Below are 16,914 nucleotides of genomic sequence, written 5' to 3'. Positions count from 1 at the left end.
GCGGAAATTGACACACTGCTGGTCATCACTAGTTACCACAGCCACAAAGTCATAATTATGGCTAAAACATGTCCTACATCTGCAATTTAGCTTCTTAACATCTTATTTTAAACCTTACCATTGCGTTAACCCTAACCGTAACCACACTGCTGATGTTATACCTTACCCTAACCTTAAATTAAGACCAAAAAGCAAATGTTTGTTTTCATGAATTTTTATGACATAGCACAGCCACAAAGTCAAATTTGTCTATCTTGTGGACACCCACTATGCTGTTAATTTTCTGCATCTACTTCATATGTCATATTGCTGGGTCTAACTTTAAGGATTCAAAGATGCTTTGCAGTTTCAGTTGACCAGAAGTTGTCAATGTTATTCAATTTTTCAGACATTATAATCTGTCCAATACTTAGATAGAAGTAGGCCTATTTAATTACTTTCACAAGCTGTCAATCTCTTGACAAGATGTCAAATGAGGTAAATGTATTTGAAATGCCCTGCACTCATACCACCACAATGCCAACTACCTCCGCAACATGTCTTTCATTCAGTTCCTGTTTAGCTACACATGCTCACTTGACTTTGAATTTGGATCATCTATTTTCGTTGGGCTGTGGCAGCACACACAGTGAAGGATGTGGTCACTGTATTCGTGTCCCTTCCACTGGTGAGCCACAGCTGGATGGAAAAAAAACTCTGGGATATAAAGCACTACTGAATGACACATACCCTTCAGGACAGCTGCAGGTAAGATTTAACCATCTTCACTCAGTGTCTGGTCTACTGCTTTGATGAAATGTCAACAGGTCCTTTCTCCTAGAATCATTTAGACACTGTGTAAGAACTTGATGGTGTATGTCTTGACTCAAGACTTGGGAAAGGAAAATAATTGAGACTCAAGTTTTGAGTTTAAGCTGGAGTTGAGTGTGTGTGCGGTGTTGATACCCTCTGTACCCAACAACAACACTGATCTCACCTCTGGTGCAAACCAAGATCAGTCGCTTAGATTTCTTAGAAAATGGGCCCATTTTGCAGAGGTGTGAAATTTCTAAAACTTCCAAAAAACGTTGCTGCAAAGGCAAAGTGTTGCTAAAGCCTTCGTTTCCTGTTCCTCTTTCAACATATCATCCACACAATCTGTCAACAACAGTCTTAACCAAGTCACAAAATGATCGTTGTGGTGTTGCTTCATGTACTCCAACACACTCAGTTATTGTTGCTCCCAGTACAGTGTTGTTGTCCCTGTGTTATGTGGGAGTCCTCCGGCCGGCACCATGGATCACAGGAACAGTGTCACAGGGTGACAATAGGGTGACACCTGCTTTCTCTGCTGAGGTTGGAAGTCTGGCCAAAGCCAGTACAGTAATGTCAAGCAGAGAATTGTCAGTAGAAGGACCTTACGGAAGAGCTCAGAGACTTTCAATGTGGCACCGTCAGAAGATGCCACCTTTCCAACAAGTAGGTTAGTCAAATTTCTGCCCAGCTAGAGCTGCCCCCGGTCAACTGTAAGTGCTGTTATTGTGAAGTGGAAACGTCTAGGAGCAACAACGGCTCAGCTGCTAAGTAGTAAGCCACACAAGCTCATAGAACGGGACCGTTGAGTGCTGAAGCGTAAAAACCGTCTGTCCTCGTTTGCAACACTCACTACCAAGTTCCAAACTGCCTCTAGAAGCAACGTCAGCACAATAACTGTTCGTCGGGAGCTTCATGCAATGGGTTTCCATGGCCGAGTAGCCGCACACAAGTCTAAGATCACCATGCATAATGCCAAGCGTCGGCTGGACTGGTGTAAAGCTCGCCGCTATTGGACTCTGGAGCAGTGGAAACGTGTTCTCTGGCGTTATGAATCACACTTTACCATCCGGCAGTCCGACAGACTAATCTGGCTTGGCGGATGGCAGGAGAATGCTCCCTGCCCCAATGCACAGTGCAAACTGTAAAGTTTGGTGGAGGAGGAATAATGGTCTGGGGCTGTTTTCATGGTTCGGGTTAGGCCCCTTTGTGCCAATGAAGAGAAATCTTAATAATACAGCATACAATTACATTCTAGATGATTCTTTGCTTCCAACTTTGTGGCAACAGTTTGAGGAAGGCCCTTTCCTGTTTCAGCATGATATTTCCCCCATGCACAAAGTGAGGTCCATACAGAAATGGTTTGTTGAGATCGGTGTGGAAGAACTTGACTGGCCTGCGCAGAGCCCTGACCTCAACCCCATCAAACACCTTTGGGATGAATTTGAACGCTGGCTGCGAGCCAGGCCTAATCGCCCAACATCAGTGCCTACCTCACTAATGCTCTTGTAGCTGAATGGATGAAAGTCCCTGCAACAATGTTCTAACATCTAGTGGAAAGCCTTCACAGAAGAGTGGAGGATGTTATAGCAGCAAAGGGGGGATCAACTCTATATTAATGCCCATGATTTTGGAATGAGATGTTCGATGAGCAGGTGGCCACATACTTTTGGTCATGTAGCATACGTGAAAAGCTACCATCAAGTTCACACAACAGAACTGTAAATATGGTACATATGCACAGGAAAGGTTTCAGTGAGTAGGGCAATGTAATTTTATTATTCCATGTCATCACATTCCTGCCTTAAAGATGCACTTCCGGGATCTTAAGCACAACAAATATGTAACATATTGCACAAATTGGATTTGTATAATACTGTATCATACAAATTACACAATTCCTAACATCACATGAAATAGATGATGTGGTACACAATTGGATGACATAGTACACAAAAAACAGGGACCCGTTTTGGCTCGTGAGCATCACTTTCAAAACTACTGGCTGAAATGGTATAAACGTTTCAGAGTGATCTTTAACTGCCATTACATCTAAATATCTCCTTATCTCATGTAGGGTATGAACTTTACCCTCTGAGTTCTTCCTTAGTCACGTTCCAAGTAATCATAATAGGGAGGCTCTTTTCCTGTTTGTTCTGCCACAGGTGACCCTCAGTTTTCTATTGACATCTCAGTCCCTGTTGCATGGCAACAGTGGCAGGGCTGCCTTTGGACCCCAGCTGTACTTCACAATGACATCTTCCTGTCTGCACACATGAAGAAAGAGACCCTCCAGGCTAAATATAGGGCCCCATGGGGACCCAGGTCTGTGTGGGAGGCCACAGCAGCTTTACTCTGGGCTTAAGGTTCTTATTTAATATATGCCCAATCTGATCATCAGTCTGTGGATTAACAAAGAGCCAGGGGAGTTCACACTGCTGAAACATGGAAGTGTTCTTTTCTGATAGACTTCTCCATCACCATTTATTTATTACAGCTTTTAGTCATCCACAGATCAAACACTTGTGGTTGCAAGTACAGTAATTAAGAAAAAAACGCCAATGTTGTTCAACTGCTGAAAATCCTGTGATGCTTCTGCAGGAGATGATCTAAGATGGAGCACACCTCGTGCACAGAGGACCGTATCCACCACGCCCTGGACAGGTGCCTTTATGGCCTGGGCCACAGCTCTCCCAACACACAGCCCTGGAACGGTAAGCCTCATCACTTAGATTTACTGATCTAATGGTCTTTGAGAAGCACATCTCTTAAGAAGGAAGTTCAATCATCTCAAAATCCAAATGTAATCTCCGGATATGAATAATCAGTGTGAAATTTCACCACTTTCACATCTGAATGTTAATGAATGTGGTGCATTGGTTATGCAGTCAATCATGTGTGTTTTCATTCATAAAAAATACTCCCATTGTTGTGAAACAGTGTTAAAACGTTGGGCCATCTAGTTTCGCCATGAGTCAAAGGGGAAATGAAAGAGGTGACACATGGGAAGGAGGGGGTGAGGACATAGCTCACACGTCAAATAGGAAATTGAGATAATTTCTAGGGAATTTCTAGGGCCTAAGTCACTGAAAATTAACAAATGGTATATGAAGCATCAGGCTGTATCACAGCACTCCTGAGTGACAATCAAGCAATAAGGCACGAGGGGGTGTGGTATATGGCCAAGGGCTGTTCTTACGTACGACGCATTGCGGAGTGCCTGGATACAGCCATTAGTCGTGGTATATTGGCCATATATCACAAACCCCCGATGTACCTTATTGCTATTATAAACTGGTTACCAATGTAATTAGAGCAGTAAAAAGAAGTGTTTTGTCATACCCGTGGTATACGATCTCATATACCACGGCTGTCAGCCAATCAGCATTCAGGGCTGGAACCACCCAGTTTGTAATGCGATATAAATACTTTACATTTGTACACATCCACTTAAATAAACTGGTATAAAATATGGACAGCACAGTGTCAATTTTATGTACACAGTTAGATTTTTTGGATTTGACCACCATTCCTACTGAAAGGGGAAGTAAGAAAGTATATTTGTCCTACATCGTGTGTTTGTCTGTGTGTTTAGCTGGCCTGTGCATAAACCGCTGGAGTTTAGAGGAACTAGTGAAGAGAGATCCACAAAACTTCATCATCCTACTGCAGCAGATTCTGAGGAAAACTAGGGAGGTATGGCTGTCCATGTAATAAACTGTTCTACATCTGTGTAATTCACTATAACTGTAATGTAGCTGTAATGTAACTGTAATGTAGCTGTAATGTAACTGTAATGTAGCTGTAATGTAGCTGTAATGTAACTGTAATGTAGCTGTAATGTAACTGTAATGTAATTCTATATTCTGTAGGTTCTAGAACAGTCCCAGGATGAGCTGGTGGTCCCACTGGCTCTCCTGTTCTCTTCCACTCTTCTGCAGGTGAGCCCAGATACAGTAGACCGCCACACCACAGAAACTCATCATCACCAACCATGACCAGAAACCCAAGTGTGGATAGTCTCAGACCAGTCCAATGTACCGTAGTTCTCAGATGATCCAGTAAATATCTCCTCTGTTTCAGACCCCTCACTTCTCCCCTGACTCTGGGGTGCTGCAGGAGGCCTGTGAGGTGTTCCACTGTTTCCTGTCCTGGCCGGAGCCCTGCTGCAGCGCCAGCCGACATCTGCTCTCCCTCATCCAGCAGGAGCTCAGGGCGCCAGGTATTGAACCCTAGACTCTATACAGCCTTCCTGTTGGTCTGGGTCTCATCTCATGTCACTTGTCACTGTCCTGATTCAAGTTCCATTTTCTTCCACATGGTGGCACTATTGTTTAAACCAGGGCTCATCATAACATACTGTATTTCCACCAGGTATCTCATTTCAAAGACTAGTGAGAGAAGAACAGGGCTTGACCACCACCACCAATCACTCCAAAACTATGTAAGTCAACACAGGCCAACAAAGACCATCCATGATTAAATCATTCAACATCACTCCAACTTGAAACATTTAAACACAAACCACTGTTCTCCTCTTTGTTGTGTGTGTGTGTGTTCATAATGTGTGTGTGTGACTGTACTAGGACGGTATTGTTAATGAGCCCAGGCGAGGATGTCCCTCCTGAGCTCCTGTCTGTCTCTGAGCAGCTGAGTGGTGTCTGTCACTCCCAGAGGGACACCTCCATCACCCTGATCAAACATGCCTTCCAGGCTGCCCTGGGGACCAAGTACCCCCTCCAGATACTGCATCATGCACTGCAGGTATGTCCTATTGTATGTGATTCCTAAATGATGTGTTCACAGTTCAGTTACTTCACCTACTGTCACGTAGGCATTTCTATATGATTATCTGTACTCCAGGGTCATAAATTACATTTTTACATTCACCATTTTCTAGCTCCATGGTTTGTTAACGTATTTCTGGTTGTTCGTTTTGGATTTATGCATATATGCATTATGCATGGTGCACCAACACTACTGCAGATAATCTGTATCATACATATACTGCCAGCAAACAGGTTATACAATATCTGTATTTGTCAAACAGTCAAAAGGGGCAGAGGATCTGGAGCAGCTTGTGAGTGCAGTAACAGAGGCCCTGGAGACAGCAGCCTCTACACGGGACCCAGACACAGCCAGAGAGAGTCTACTGCAGAGCCTGAAGGGGCTGGTGGAGAGCATTGGCATATCCCCTCCAGACTGCCATACAGGCCCTGGTGAGACAACTTTACTACATGCTTCATCATAATCTCACCATCTGAGGTGTTCCTGGAACAGATATGCTGGTCAACTTTGGGCAAACAGGACGGACTGAAGATGATTAGAGATAGACAGATGAGGAAGTCAAATGAGTAATGACTCTTAGAAACTCACAGTGTCACATACAATGCTTGATCCTATTTGATCTGATTATTCTTGGTTCTTTCTCTTATTATTAGGAAATGTCCATACACTGACGCTGCCCTTAGCCAAATGTCACATGTACTCCTGGGATAAGGACAACTTCGGTAATGAGCTTTTTTCCCATTGCTTCTTTCTCCATATTCAAGAAAGTATATTTCAATGCCATACTGTAAAATCTGTATAGCCTTTGTGTCTGTGGATTGTCAATGATGTAATTCTGTGTATTCGTTCAGACATTTTAAATGACCTTCTTCAGAGTGAGCTGGACCAGCTCCCAGTCTTTAACCTTCCCAGAGACAAGGGAGAGGAGGATGATGAAGATGAGGAAACAGAGGAGGAAACAATAAAGAACCGATACACAGACCACCGGATCTCCACTGTGTCCACCTGCTCCAAAGACTCTATGTTCTCCAGCTACTCCCTGTCCTCCAGCTTGTCTGTGCTCTCCACCCTGTCTGAGTCTTCTGGGGTGGACAGTGACTTCAGCGAGGACTTGGAAACAGATGACGGCCAACCAGAGAACAGGAGGAGACCTAAGTCAAATGTCCACCTCAGCCAGCGTTTCTCCATGCTCTTCAAGTCCCAACGCAGCTCCTCCCTCTGCCGACGCGCACAGAGCATGGGCTCCCGTGGTGATGTCATTAGAGACGGCCCATCTGGGGCGCTGTTCAAGCGCTCCAAGTCCTTGCCTAGACAGGTCCGCCTGCCCCGCCTGCCCCGCAGTTCAGGGGTGCCTGCCCCCACCTCAGATGGACCGTTTCCCCAGAGTCACCACGCGTGTGTCCGGAAGAGGCCCATCTTGAGTTGTGAGGAGGGGGATGGGGTGCAGATGTCCACCCTGGTCAGGGTGGTAGTGTTTGGGGGGGACCGGGAGGCAGGGAGGCTGGCCAGGGCCTACACTGACCTACAGCAGAGGGAGAGCAGGTGTCCTCGCCTCACCAGGGCCTACAGGCTGCAGTTCTACTTTGTCCCTGTGAAAAGGGGGAACCTGGGAGGTCCAGGAGGAGTGTCCACAGTGCCTGAGGGGCACCTAGGGAGTCTACTGAAATGCCCAACATCTACGGTGAGAATACCCAGCTTCTTGGTTCTTCCAGAAGAGGACAAGAGAATTATCTACAGCTGACTTCATAGTTGTATACAGAAGACTAAAACATTATGACATGCCATTAGATATGACAATGAGAGCTTATAATCACTCCCTAACTCTAACTTTGTAAAACTTATCTTATCTTTGCTGTCACATCCAGAAGTCAAATGCAGTTATACTTGAGGACAGCACCACTGACATCGCCCATTTGATAGGCATGACTGACCCCTGGTACAAACAGAGCGTGCTCAGTCTCCTCAGCCTGTCCTCTGATGTCCTGTGCCAGGTACCACAATTACAACTTCACCTGGGTTCCTTTTCAAACAGACCATCATGTGCCCTTTAATTATCCTAACTGGGGATTGTATTTCTATATGAATGTAATTTCCCAGACAACTTCTAAAGAGGATTGTGACTCAGATAACAGCTCCTCTGAGCGCCTTCTCCTCCTGGCAGACCTGGTTCTGTATTACTGTCGAAATGCAGCACAGCCTGTTCTGCTACAACTCTACCAGGCTGAGGTGAGCCCGGTCCTACTTTAACTAATACATACAGTACCAGTCAAAAGTTTGGACGCACCTACTCATTCAACAGTTTATCTTTATTTTTACTATTTTCTACATTGTAGAATAATAGTGAAGACATCAAAACTATGAAATAACACATATGGAATCATGTAATAACCAAAAAAGTGTTAAACAAATCCACAAATGTTTTATATTTGAGATTCTTCAAAGTAGCCACCCTTTGCCTTGATGACAGCCTTGCACACTCTTGGCATTCTCTCAACCAGCTTCATGAGGTAGTCACCTGGAATACTTTTCAATTAACAGGTGTGACTTTTTAAAAGTTAATTTGTGGAATTACTTTCTTTCTTAATGTGTTTGAGCCAATCAGTTGAGCCAATCATGACAAGGTAGGGGTGGTATACAGAAGATAGCCCTATTTGTTAAAATACCAAGTCCATATTATGGCAAGAACTGAAGGTCAGTCATTGCAGAAAATTTCAAAAACTTTGAACGTTTCTTCAAGAGCAGTCGCAAAAACCATAAATGATGAAACTGGCTCTCATGAGGACTGCCACAGGAAAGGAAGACCCAGAGTTACCTCTGCTGCAGAGGATAAGTTCATTATAGTTACCATCCTCAGAAATTGGAGCCCAAATAAATGCTTCACAGAGTTCAAGTAACAGACACGTCTCAACATCAACTGTTCAGAGGAGACTACGTGGATCAGGCCTTCCGACCGTGAAGCATGCATGGAGGAGGAGGTGTGATGGTGTGGGGGTGTTTGCTGGTGACACTGTCAGTTATTTATTTAGAATTCTAAACACACTTAACCAACATGACTTCCACAGCATTCTGCAGCAATACGCCATCCCATCTGGTTTGCACTTAGTGGGAATATAAGTTTTTTTTCAACAGGACAATGACTCAACACACCTCCAGGCTGTGTAAGGGCTATTTGACCAAGAAGGAGAGTGATGGATTGCTGCATCAGATGACCTAGCCTCCACAATCACCCGACCTCAACCCAGTTGAGATGGTTTGGGGTGAGTTGAATGGCAGAGTGAAGGAAAAGCAGCCAACAAGTGCTCAGTGTATGTGGGAACTCCTTCAAGACTGTTGGAAAAGCATTACGGGTGAAGCTGGTTGAGAGAATGCCAAGAGTGTACAAAGCTGTCATCAAGGCAAAGGGCGGGAATCTAAAACAGAATATATTTTTTTATTTGTTTAATACTTTTTGGTTACTACATGATTCCATATGTTATTTCATAGTTTTGATGTCTTCACTATTATTCTACAATGTATGAAATACTAAAAATAAAGAAAAACCCTTGAATGAGTAGGTGTGTCCAAACTTTTGACTGGTACTGTATTTCAACACTGTATTCAGATACACTGTGAAACTTTGTAGGATACAAGGAAATTCTATACAGGTGTATCTGTCTACACCAGTAAATGGATGATTGAGTCGACATGACTGATGTTTTTCACACAAACACGTGCATGCCATTCAAAGTACTTTCAATTATGTGTGACATAGCTGACCCTGGCTGGGGGAGAGAAGAGAAGAGAGGTGTTTATCCATTCCTTGGAGCTTGGACACACAGCAGGGACACGAGCCGTCAAGGCCATGGGTGAGTTTGCCCACCTCAAACACGCACGCATAGGCACACATATAAACACGCACGCATAGGCACGCATAGGCACTTGTACAAAAACACACACACACCACTCTCAAAGGTTATTTAACAAAACATGCCTGTGTTTTATTCTAGAATTTATACTTCTGTATGTCCTTCTACTGTAATATCTAGTTATGATTGCCTCTGTCTTACAGGTGCAGCTAGCAAAAGGTTTGGGATTGATGGAGATCGTGAGGCCCTGCCATTAGCACTAGATGTTATTTATAACAAGGTATTATTTAGCACTTCTTCAAAAATACTAAGTAATCAACACAATTACAAAATTACTTGAGAGACATTATTTTCCAACCTTTCCATCATTCTCTTTTAGGTTTGTGTAAGTGGGAGGAGTCAAAGGACAGAAACAGACATGGTTTGCACCTCAATAAACTTGAGGAAAGCCTGCAAGGGACCTGAGCAGCTAGGTATGTGGCTTACCGCAAGCTTTGAAGAAGATGAATTGAGAAACATGAATACAAAAATAGATGTAATATTTTACACATATTTAGTCATATCTTTCTCTTGACATAACTCCCATGAAATGTTATTTTAATCTTGGTAGTTCCTGTGCAGTTGTTAGAAAATATGACATGAACTACTCAAGATAATGTGTTTGTATCTAGATTCTAAAATGGAGAGTCTTCACTTGACAATGACAGAGGTCTTGAAGATACAGAGCTCCAAATCCAAGAAAAACTACAATCAGGTGAAATAGAGACACATTGCTTGACACCTGGGCAGAAGAGACATAAGCGACCGCTTAGGGCCCCGCGGCCGCTAGGGGGCCCCCAACCCACAAAAACAATATATATATATATATTCCCCCACTGTATATATATATATATATATATATATATATATATATATATATATATACACTGCTCAAAAAAATAAAGGGAACACTTAAACACTTTTTGTGGGTTGGGGGCCCCCTAGCGGCCGCGGGGGGCCGCTGTATATATATATATATATATATCCCCCACTGTATATATATATATATATATATATATATATATATATATATATATATACTGCTCAAAAAAATAAAGGGAACACTTAAACAACACAATGTAACTCCAAGTCAATCACACTTCTCTGAAATCAAACTGTCCACTTAGGAAGCAACACTGATTGACAATAAATTGCACATGCTGTTGTGCAAATGGAATAGACAACAGGTGGAAATTATAGGCAATTAGCAAGACACTCCCAATAAAGGAGTGGTTCTGCAGGTGGGGACCACAGACCACTTCTCAGTTCCTATGCTTCCTGGCTGATGTTTTGGTCACTTTTGAATGCTGACGGTGCTTTCACTCTAGTGGTAGCATGAGACGGAGTCTACAACCCACACAAGTGGCTCAGGTAGTGCAGCTCATCCAGGATGGCACATCAATGCGAGCTGTGGCAAGAAGGTTTGCTGTGTCTGTCAGCGTAGTGTCCAGAGCATGGAGGCGCTACCAGGAGACAGGCCAGTACATCAGGAGACATGGAGGAGGCCGAAGGAGGGCAACAACCCAGCAGCAGGACCGCTACCTCCGCCTTTGTGCAAGGAGGAGCAGGAGAAGCACTGCCAGAGCCCTGCAAAATGACATCCAGCAGGCCACAAATGTGCATGTGTCTGCTCAAACGGTCAGAAACAGACTCCATGAGGGTGGTATGAGGGCCCGACGTCCACAGGTGGGGGTTGTGCTTACAGCCCAACACCGTACAGGACGTTTGGCATTTGCCAGAGAACACCAAGATTGGCAAATTCGCCACTGGCGCCCTGTGCTCTTCACAGATGAAAACAGGTTCACACTGAGCACGTGACAGATGTGATAGAGTCTGGAGATGCCGTGGAGAACATTCTGCTGCCTGCAACATCCTCCAGCATGACCGGTTTGGAGGTGGGTCAGTCATGGTGTGGGGTGGCATTTCTTTGGGGGGCCGCACAGCCCTCCATGTGCTCGCCAGAGGTAGCCTGACTGCCATTAGGTACCGAGATGAGATCCTCAGACCCCTTGTGAGGCCATATGCTGGTGCGGTTGGCCCTGGGTTCCTCCTAATGCAAGACAATGCTAGACCTCATGTGGCTGGAGTTTGTCAGCAGTTCCTGCAAGAGGAAGGCATTGATGCTATGGACTGGCCCGCCCGTTCCCCAGACCTGAATCCAATTGAGCACATCTGGGACATCATGTCTCGCTCCATCCACCAACGCAACGTTGCACCACAGACTGTCCAGGAGTTGGCGGATGCTTTAGTCCAGGTCTGGGAGGAGATCCCTCAGGAGACCATCCGCCACCTCATCAGGAGCATGCCCAGGCATTGTAGGGAGGTCATACAGGCACGTGGAGGCCACACACACTACTGAGCCTCATTTTGACTTGTTTTAAGGACATTACATCAAAGTTGGATCAGCCTGTAGTGTGGTTTTCCACTTTAATTTTGAGTGTGACTCCAAATCCAGACCTCCATGGGTTGATAAATTGGATTTCCATTGATTATTTTTGTGTGATTTTGTTGTCAGCACATTCAACTATGTAAAGAAAAAAGTATTTCATAAGATGATTTCTTTCATTCAGATCTAGGATGTGTTGTTTAAGTGTTCCCTTTATTTTTTTGAGCAGTATATATTAAGTGGGGGAAAAAAGTATTTGATCCCCTGCTGATTTTGCACGTTTGCCCACTGACAAAGAAATGATCAGTCTATAATTTTAATGGTAGGTTTATTTGAACAGTGAGAGACAGAATGACAACAAAAATATTGAGAAAAACGCATGTCAAAAATGTTATAAATTGATTTGCATTTTAATGAGGGAAATAAGTATTTGACCCCCTCTCAATCAGAAAGATTTCTGGCTCCCAGGTGTCTTTTATACAGGTAACGAGCTGAGATTAGGAGCACACTCTTAAAGGGTTTACTCCTAACCGCAGCTTGTTACCTGTATAAAAGACACCTGTCCACAGAAGCAATCAATCAATCAGATTCCAAACTCTCCACCATGGCCAAGACCAAAGAGCTCTCCAAGGATGTCAGGGACAAGATTGTAGACCTACACAAGGCTGGAATGGGCTACAAGTCCATCGCCAAGCAGCTTGGTGAGAAGGTGACAACATTTGGTGCGATTATTCGCAAATGGAAGAAACACAAAATAACTGTCAATATCCCTCGGCCTGGGGCTCCATGCAAGATCTCACCTCGTGGAGTTGCAATGATCAGAGGAGAACGGTGAGGAATCAGCCCAGAACTACACAAGAGGATCTTGTCAATGATCCCGCAGCGCCCGCATGGTCCCCCTGCTCAAGAATACATATACATGCCCGTCTGAAGTTTGCCAATGAACATCTGAATGACTCAGAGGACAACTGGTGAAAGTGTTGTGGTCAGATGAGACCAAAATGGAGCTCTTTGACATCAACTCAACTCGCCGTGTTTGGAGGAGGAGGAATGCTGCCTATGACCCCAAGAACACCATCTCCACCGTCAAACATGGAGGTGAAAACATTATGCTTTGGGGGTGTTTTTCTGCTAAGGGGACAGGACAACTTCACCGCATCATTTGACGGGGCCATGTACTGTCAAATCTTGGGTGAGAACCTCCTTCCCTCAGCCAGGGCATTGAAAATGGGTCGTGGATGGGTATTCCAGCATGACAATGACCCAAAACACACGGCCAAGGCAACAAAGGAGTGGCTCAAGAAGAAGCACATTAAGGTCCTCCAGACCTTAATCCCATAGAACATCTGTGGAGGGAGCTGAAGGTTCGAGTTGCCAAATGTCAGCCTCGAAACCTTAATGACTTGGAGAAGATCTGCAAAGAGGAGTGGGACAAAATCCCTCCTGAGATGTGTGCAAACTTGGTGGCCAACTACAGGAAACATCTGACCTCTGTGATTGCCAACAAGGGTTTTGCCACCAAGTACTAAGTCATGTTTTGCAGAGGGGTCAAATACTTATTTCCCTCATTAAAATATATATACAGTATACAGTACCAGTCAAAAGTTTGGACACACCTACTCATTCAAGGGTTTTTATTTGTTTTTACTATTTTCTACATTGTAGAATAATAATGAAGACATCAAAACTATGAAATAACATATGGAATCATGGAGTAACCAAAAAAGTGTTAAACAAATCAAAATATATTTTATATTTGAGGTTCTTCAAAGGAGCCACCCTTTGCCTTGTTGACAGCTTTGCACACTCTTGGCATTCTCTCAACCAGCTTCATGAGGTAGTCACCTGGAATGCATTTCATTTAACAGGTATGCCTTGTTAAAGTTCATTTGTGGATTTTCTTTCCTTCTTAATGCGTTTGAGCCAATCAGTTGTGTTGTAACAAGGTAGGGGTGGTATACAGAAGATAGCCCTATTTGGTAAAATATCAAGTCCATATTATGGCAAGAACAGCTCAAATAAGCAAAAAAAAACTACAGTCCATCATTACTTTAACACATGAAGGTCAGTCAATGAGGAACATTTCAAGAATTTGAAAAGTTTCTTAAAGTGCAGTCGCAAAAACCATCAAGCGCTATGATGAAACTGTCTCTCATGAGGACCGCCACAGGAAAGGAAGACCCAGAGTGTCACGTCCTGACCATAGTACGTTGTTATTTTCTATGGTAGAGTAGGTCAGGGTGTGACAGGGGGTGTTTGTCCGCTTTTCTATTTCTATGTTTAGTTCTAGTTTTTCTATTTCTATGTTGGGATTGTTTGGGTTGATCTCTAATTGGAGGCAGCTGATCCTCATTGCCTCTGATTAGAGATCATATTTAAGTAGGGGTTTTTCTCTTCCTGTTTTGTGAGTGATTATCTTTTGAGTAGTGTGTTTTCCTCTCTGCGTCACGTTTTTTTTGGTATATTCAAGTATTTGGTGTTTTGCAACGTTTCACAATAAATATAATTATGTGGAACTACAACCATGCTGCGCGTTGGTCCGGTCATTTAAACAGCCGTGACACAGAGTTACCTCTGCTGCAGAGGATAAGTTCATTAGAGTTACCAGCCTCAGAAAATGCAGCCCAAATAAATGCTTCAAAGAGTTCAAGTAACAGAAACATCTCTCTGAAGCTGTTCAGAGGAGACTGTATGAATCAGGCCTTTGTGGTCAAATTGCTGCAAATAAACTACTACTAAAGGACACCAATAATAAGAAGAGACTTGCTTTGGGCCAAGAAACACGAGCAAGGACATTAGACCGGTGGAAATCTGTCCTTTGGTCTGATGAATCCAAATTTGAGATTTTTGGTTTCAACCGCCATGTCTTTGTGGGACGCAGAGTAGGTGAACGGATAATTTCTGCATGTGTGGTTCCCACCGTGAAGCATGGAGGAGGAGGGGGTGCTTTGCTGGTGACACCTTCAATGATTTACTTACAATTCAAGACACACTTAACCAGCATGACTACCACAGCATTCTGCAGCGATACGCCATCCCATCTGGTTTGCGGTTAGTCCCACTATCATTTGGTTTTCAACAGGACAATGACCCAACACACCTTCAGACTGTTTAAGGGCTATTTGACCAAGAAAGAGAGTGATGGAGTGCTGCATCAGATGACCTGGCCTCCACAATCACCTGATCTCAACCCAATTGAAATGAGTTGAAGGAAAAGCAGCCAACAAGTGCTCAGCATATGTGGGAACTCCTTCAAGACTGTTGGAAAAGTATTCTAGGTGAAGCTGGTTGAGAGATTGCCAAACGTGTGTAAAGCTGTCATCAAGGCAAAGCGTGGGAATCTAAAACAGAATATATATTTTTATTTGTTTAATACTTTTTGGTTACTACATGATTCCATGTGTTATTTCATAGTTTTGATGTCTTCACTATTATTTTACAATGTATGAAATACTAAAAATAAAGAAAAAACCTTGAATGAGTAGGTGTGTCCAAACTGTGTCCAAAAATGTTGTTGTGCATCAGCAAGTTTTCTCTTGGTACTGTTTATCAGTCACTCAGTCTGATTGATAAGTTCGTCTAGCCAGCTATCTAAACTTGTAGTAATCATTGTCGAATTCCGACCCTTTACTTATTGGCCCCATTGATATTGTTAGTCCCTCTGACTCAGATATCATATTAACATGGCATAATTCATGGCACGATGTGTAGAAATGCAGGAAATTAGCTTTAAAAAATGACAAAAATGTTTCTCCACCCTATGGGAAAATGTGTAGAATTACAGGAAATTAGATCTAAAACTGACAATTTTTCTCTCCACCACATGGCATAATTTGTAGAATTGCATGAAATTACAGATATAGGATCTTAATTTGATGACTCGTTTGTTGCTGAGAATTGTCCTAACAGCACAGTTCATGGAAATTGAAAAAACATTGACCCACAATGTAGTGGCTTACCTTGACTAACTCCTGTCCCTTGCATCCTTGACCTCTCCCCTCAGCATATCTCCAGGTCAGAGGTGAAGGTGGACAAGGTCCAGGTGAGTGGTGGCAGTGGGACCACCTTCCCTGTGTGTCTGGACCAGGATGAGAAGAAGATCATCCAAAGTGTCATCAGGTACTGTATCAATTAAACCAACCACAGGCCTGATCATGTGCTGCCAATATACAGTATATTACAGAATGATTTTACATGACATGTTGCTGACCCAATAATCATTCTGTTGTTGTGTAGGTGTGAGGTGTCGTTGTTCTGTAAACCAGGCAGCGGTTCTGACTGGAGGTCTCACAGGAGCCGGCCTGGTCAGGTCCAGCCACTGCACCCCTCTTTCTGCTCCCTGCTCTGCCTGCCCATCACCTCCTTCTGTGGCTCTCAACCTTCATAAAACACTGACTAGGCTACAACGTCCCTCTCCTAAACCACTCAGACATAAACACCCACATGATGTCCTGATAATAATGTATTCCATTTAGCATGAAGCTTTTATCCAAAGCAACATACAGTCATGTGTACATACATTTTATGTATGGTCCCAGGAATCAAACTCACTACCCTGGTGTTACAAGTGCCATGCTCTACCAGCTGAGCTACAGAGGAAGTTGTATTTTTTTTGCACATCTGGTGTTCTGTGTGCTGTAATAGTCAACTTATTCAAAAATATTTTGGCTGCATTATCTTTTCTCCTGGATGCCTTGTGATGCATTGTACTTGTGTGAGGATGTCTAGACTAGACAAAGGGGATTTTACTGTTGTGGTGCTGTGAGAAAATGTGTTTCACTCAGGATATTGTACAGTCCCCATGGGCTTCCATGTGCATTGCTAGCAGTGCACTGTACATATTCTGTCATTCTTATCATGTCTGAAGATTCATTCATTGAAATGTTCTCTATGCTATAATGTCAACATTGAGTTTTTCAACTATGAATGATCCTGTAGACTCCTCAGTTCTCATTGACAAGTGTATAACATGAATAAATACATATATTTATTGAAATAAAGAAAACATATTTAACAGGATTCCACACTTGAATTTATTTCAGCTAAGCAATAACATGAAGGAAG

General features: G+C 43.4%; 1 protein-coding gene across 1 annotated transcript; it reads left to right on the top strand.

Moving 5' to 3' along the window:
• Positions 1 to 562: 562 nt before the first annotated feature.
• Positions 563 to 16,864, top strand: LOC115171373 (phosphoinositide 3-kinase regulatory subunit 5). Its single transcript, XM_029728121.1, has 18 exons — positions 563 to 747; positions 3,394 to 3,506; positions 4,388 to 4,488; positions 4,665 to 4,733; positions 4,876 to 5,014; positions 5,167 to 5,236; positions 5,379 to 5,556; positions 5,843 to 6,011; positions 6,234 to 6,302; positions 6,432 to 7,261; positions 7,446 to 7,571; positions 7,678 to 7,806; positions 9,332 to 9,425; positions 9,629 to 9,705; positions 9,805 to 9,898; positions 10,097 to 10,179; positions 15,854 to 15,969; positions 16,087 to 16,864. The coding sequence occupies exons 2-18, from the start codon at positions 3,407 to 3,409 to the stop codon at positions 16,235 to 16,237; spliced, it is 2,595 nt and encodes an 864-aa protein (XP_029583981.1). The 5' UTR covers positions 563 to 747; positions 3,394 to 3,406; the 3' UTR covers positions 16,238 to 16,864.
• Positions 16,865 to 16,914: the final 50 nt, after the last annotated feature.

The sequence above is a fragment of the Salmo trutta genome, chromosome 32 (assembly GCF_901001165.1).
Source record: "Salmo trutta chromosome 32, fSalTru1.1, whole genome shotgun sequence".
Lineage (NCBI taxonomy): Eukaryota > Metazoa > Chordata > Actinopteri > Salmoniformes > Salmonidae > Salmo > Salmo trutta.
This window is presented reverse-complemented; position numbering and strand designations above follow the sequence as displayed.

Bases quoted from the DNA above. Each gene is read 5' to 3' on its own strand.
- LOC115171373 (XM_029728121.1), top strand. From the start codon at position 3,407: ATGGAGCACACCTCGTGCACAGAGGACCGTATCCACCACGCCCTGGAC. The intron at 3,507-4,387 runs GTAAGCCTCATC...CTGTGTGTTTAG, and splicing joins CAACACACAGCCCTGGAACG to CTGGCCTGTGCATAAACCGC. The intron at 5,237-5,378 runs GTAAGTCAACAC...TGACTGTACTAG, and splicing joins ACCAATCACTCCAAAACTAT to GACGGTATTGTTAATGAGCC.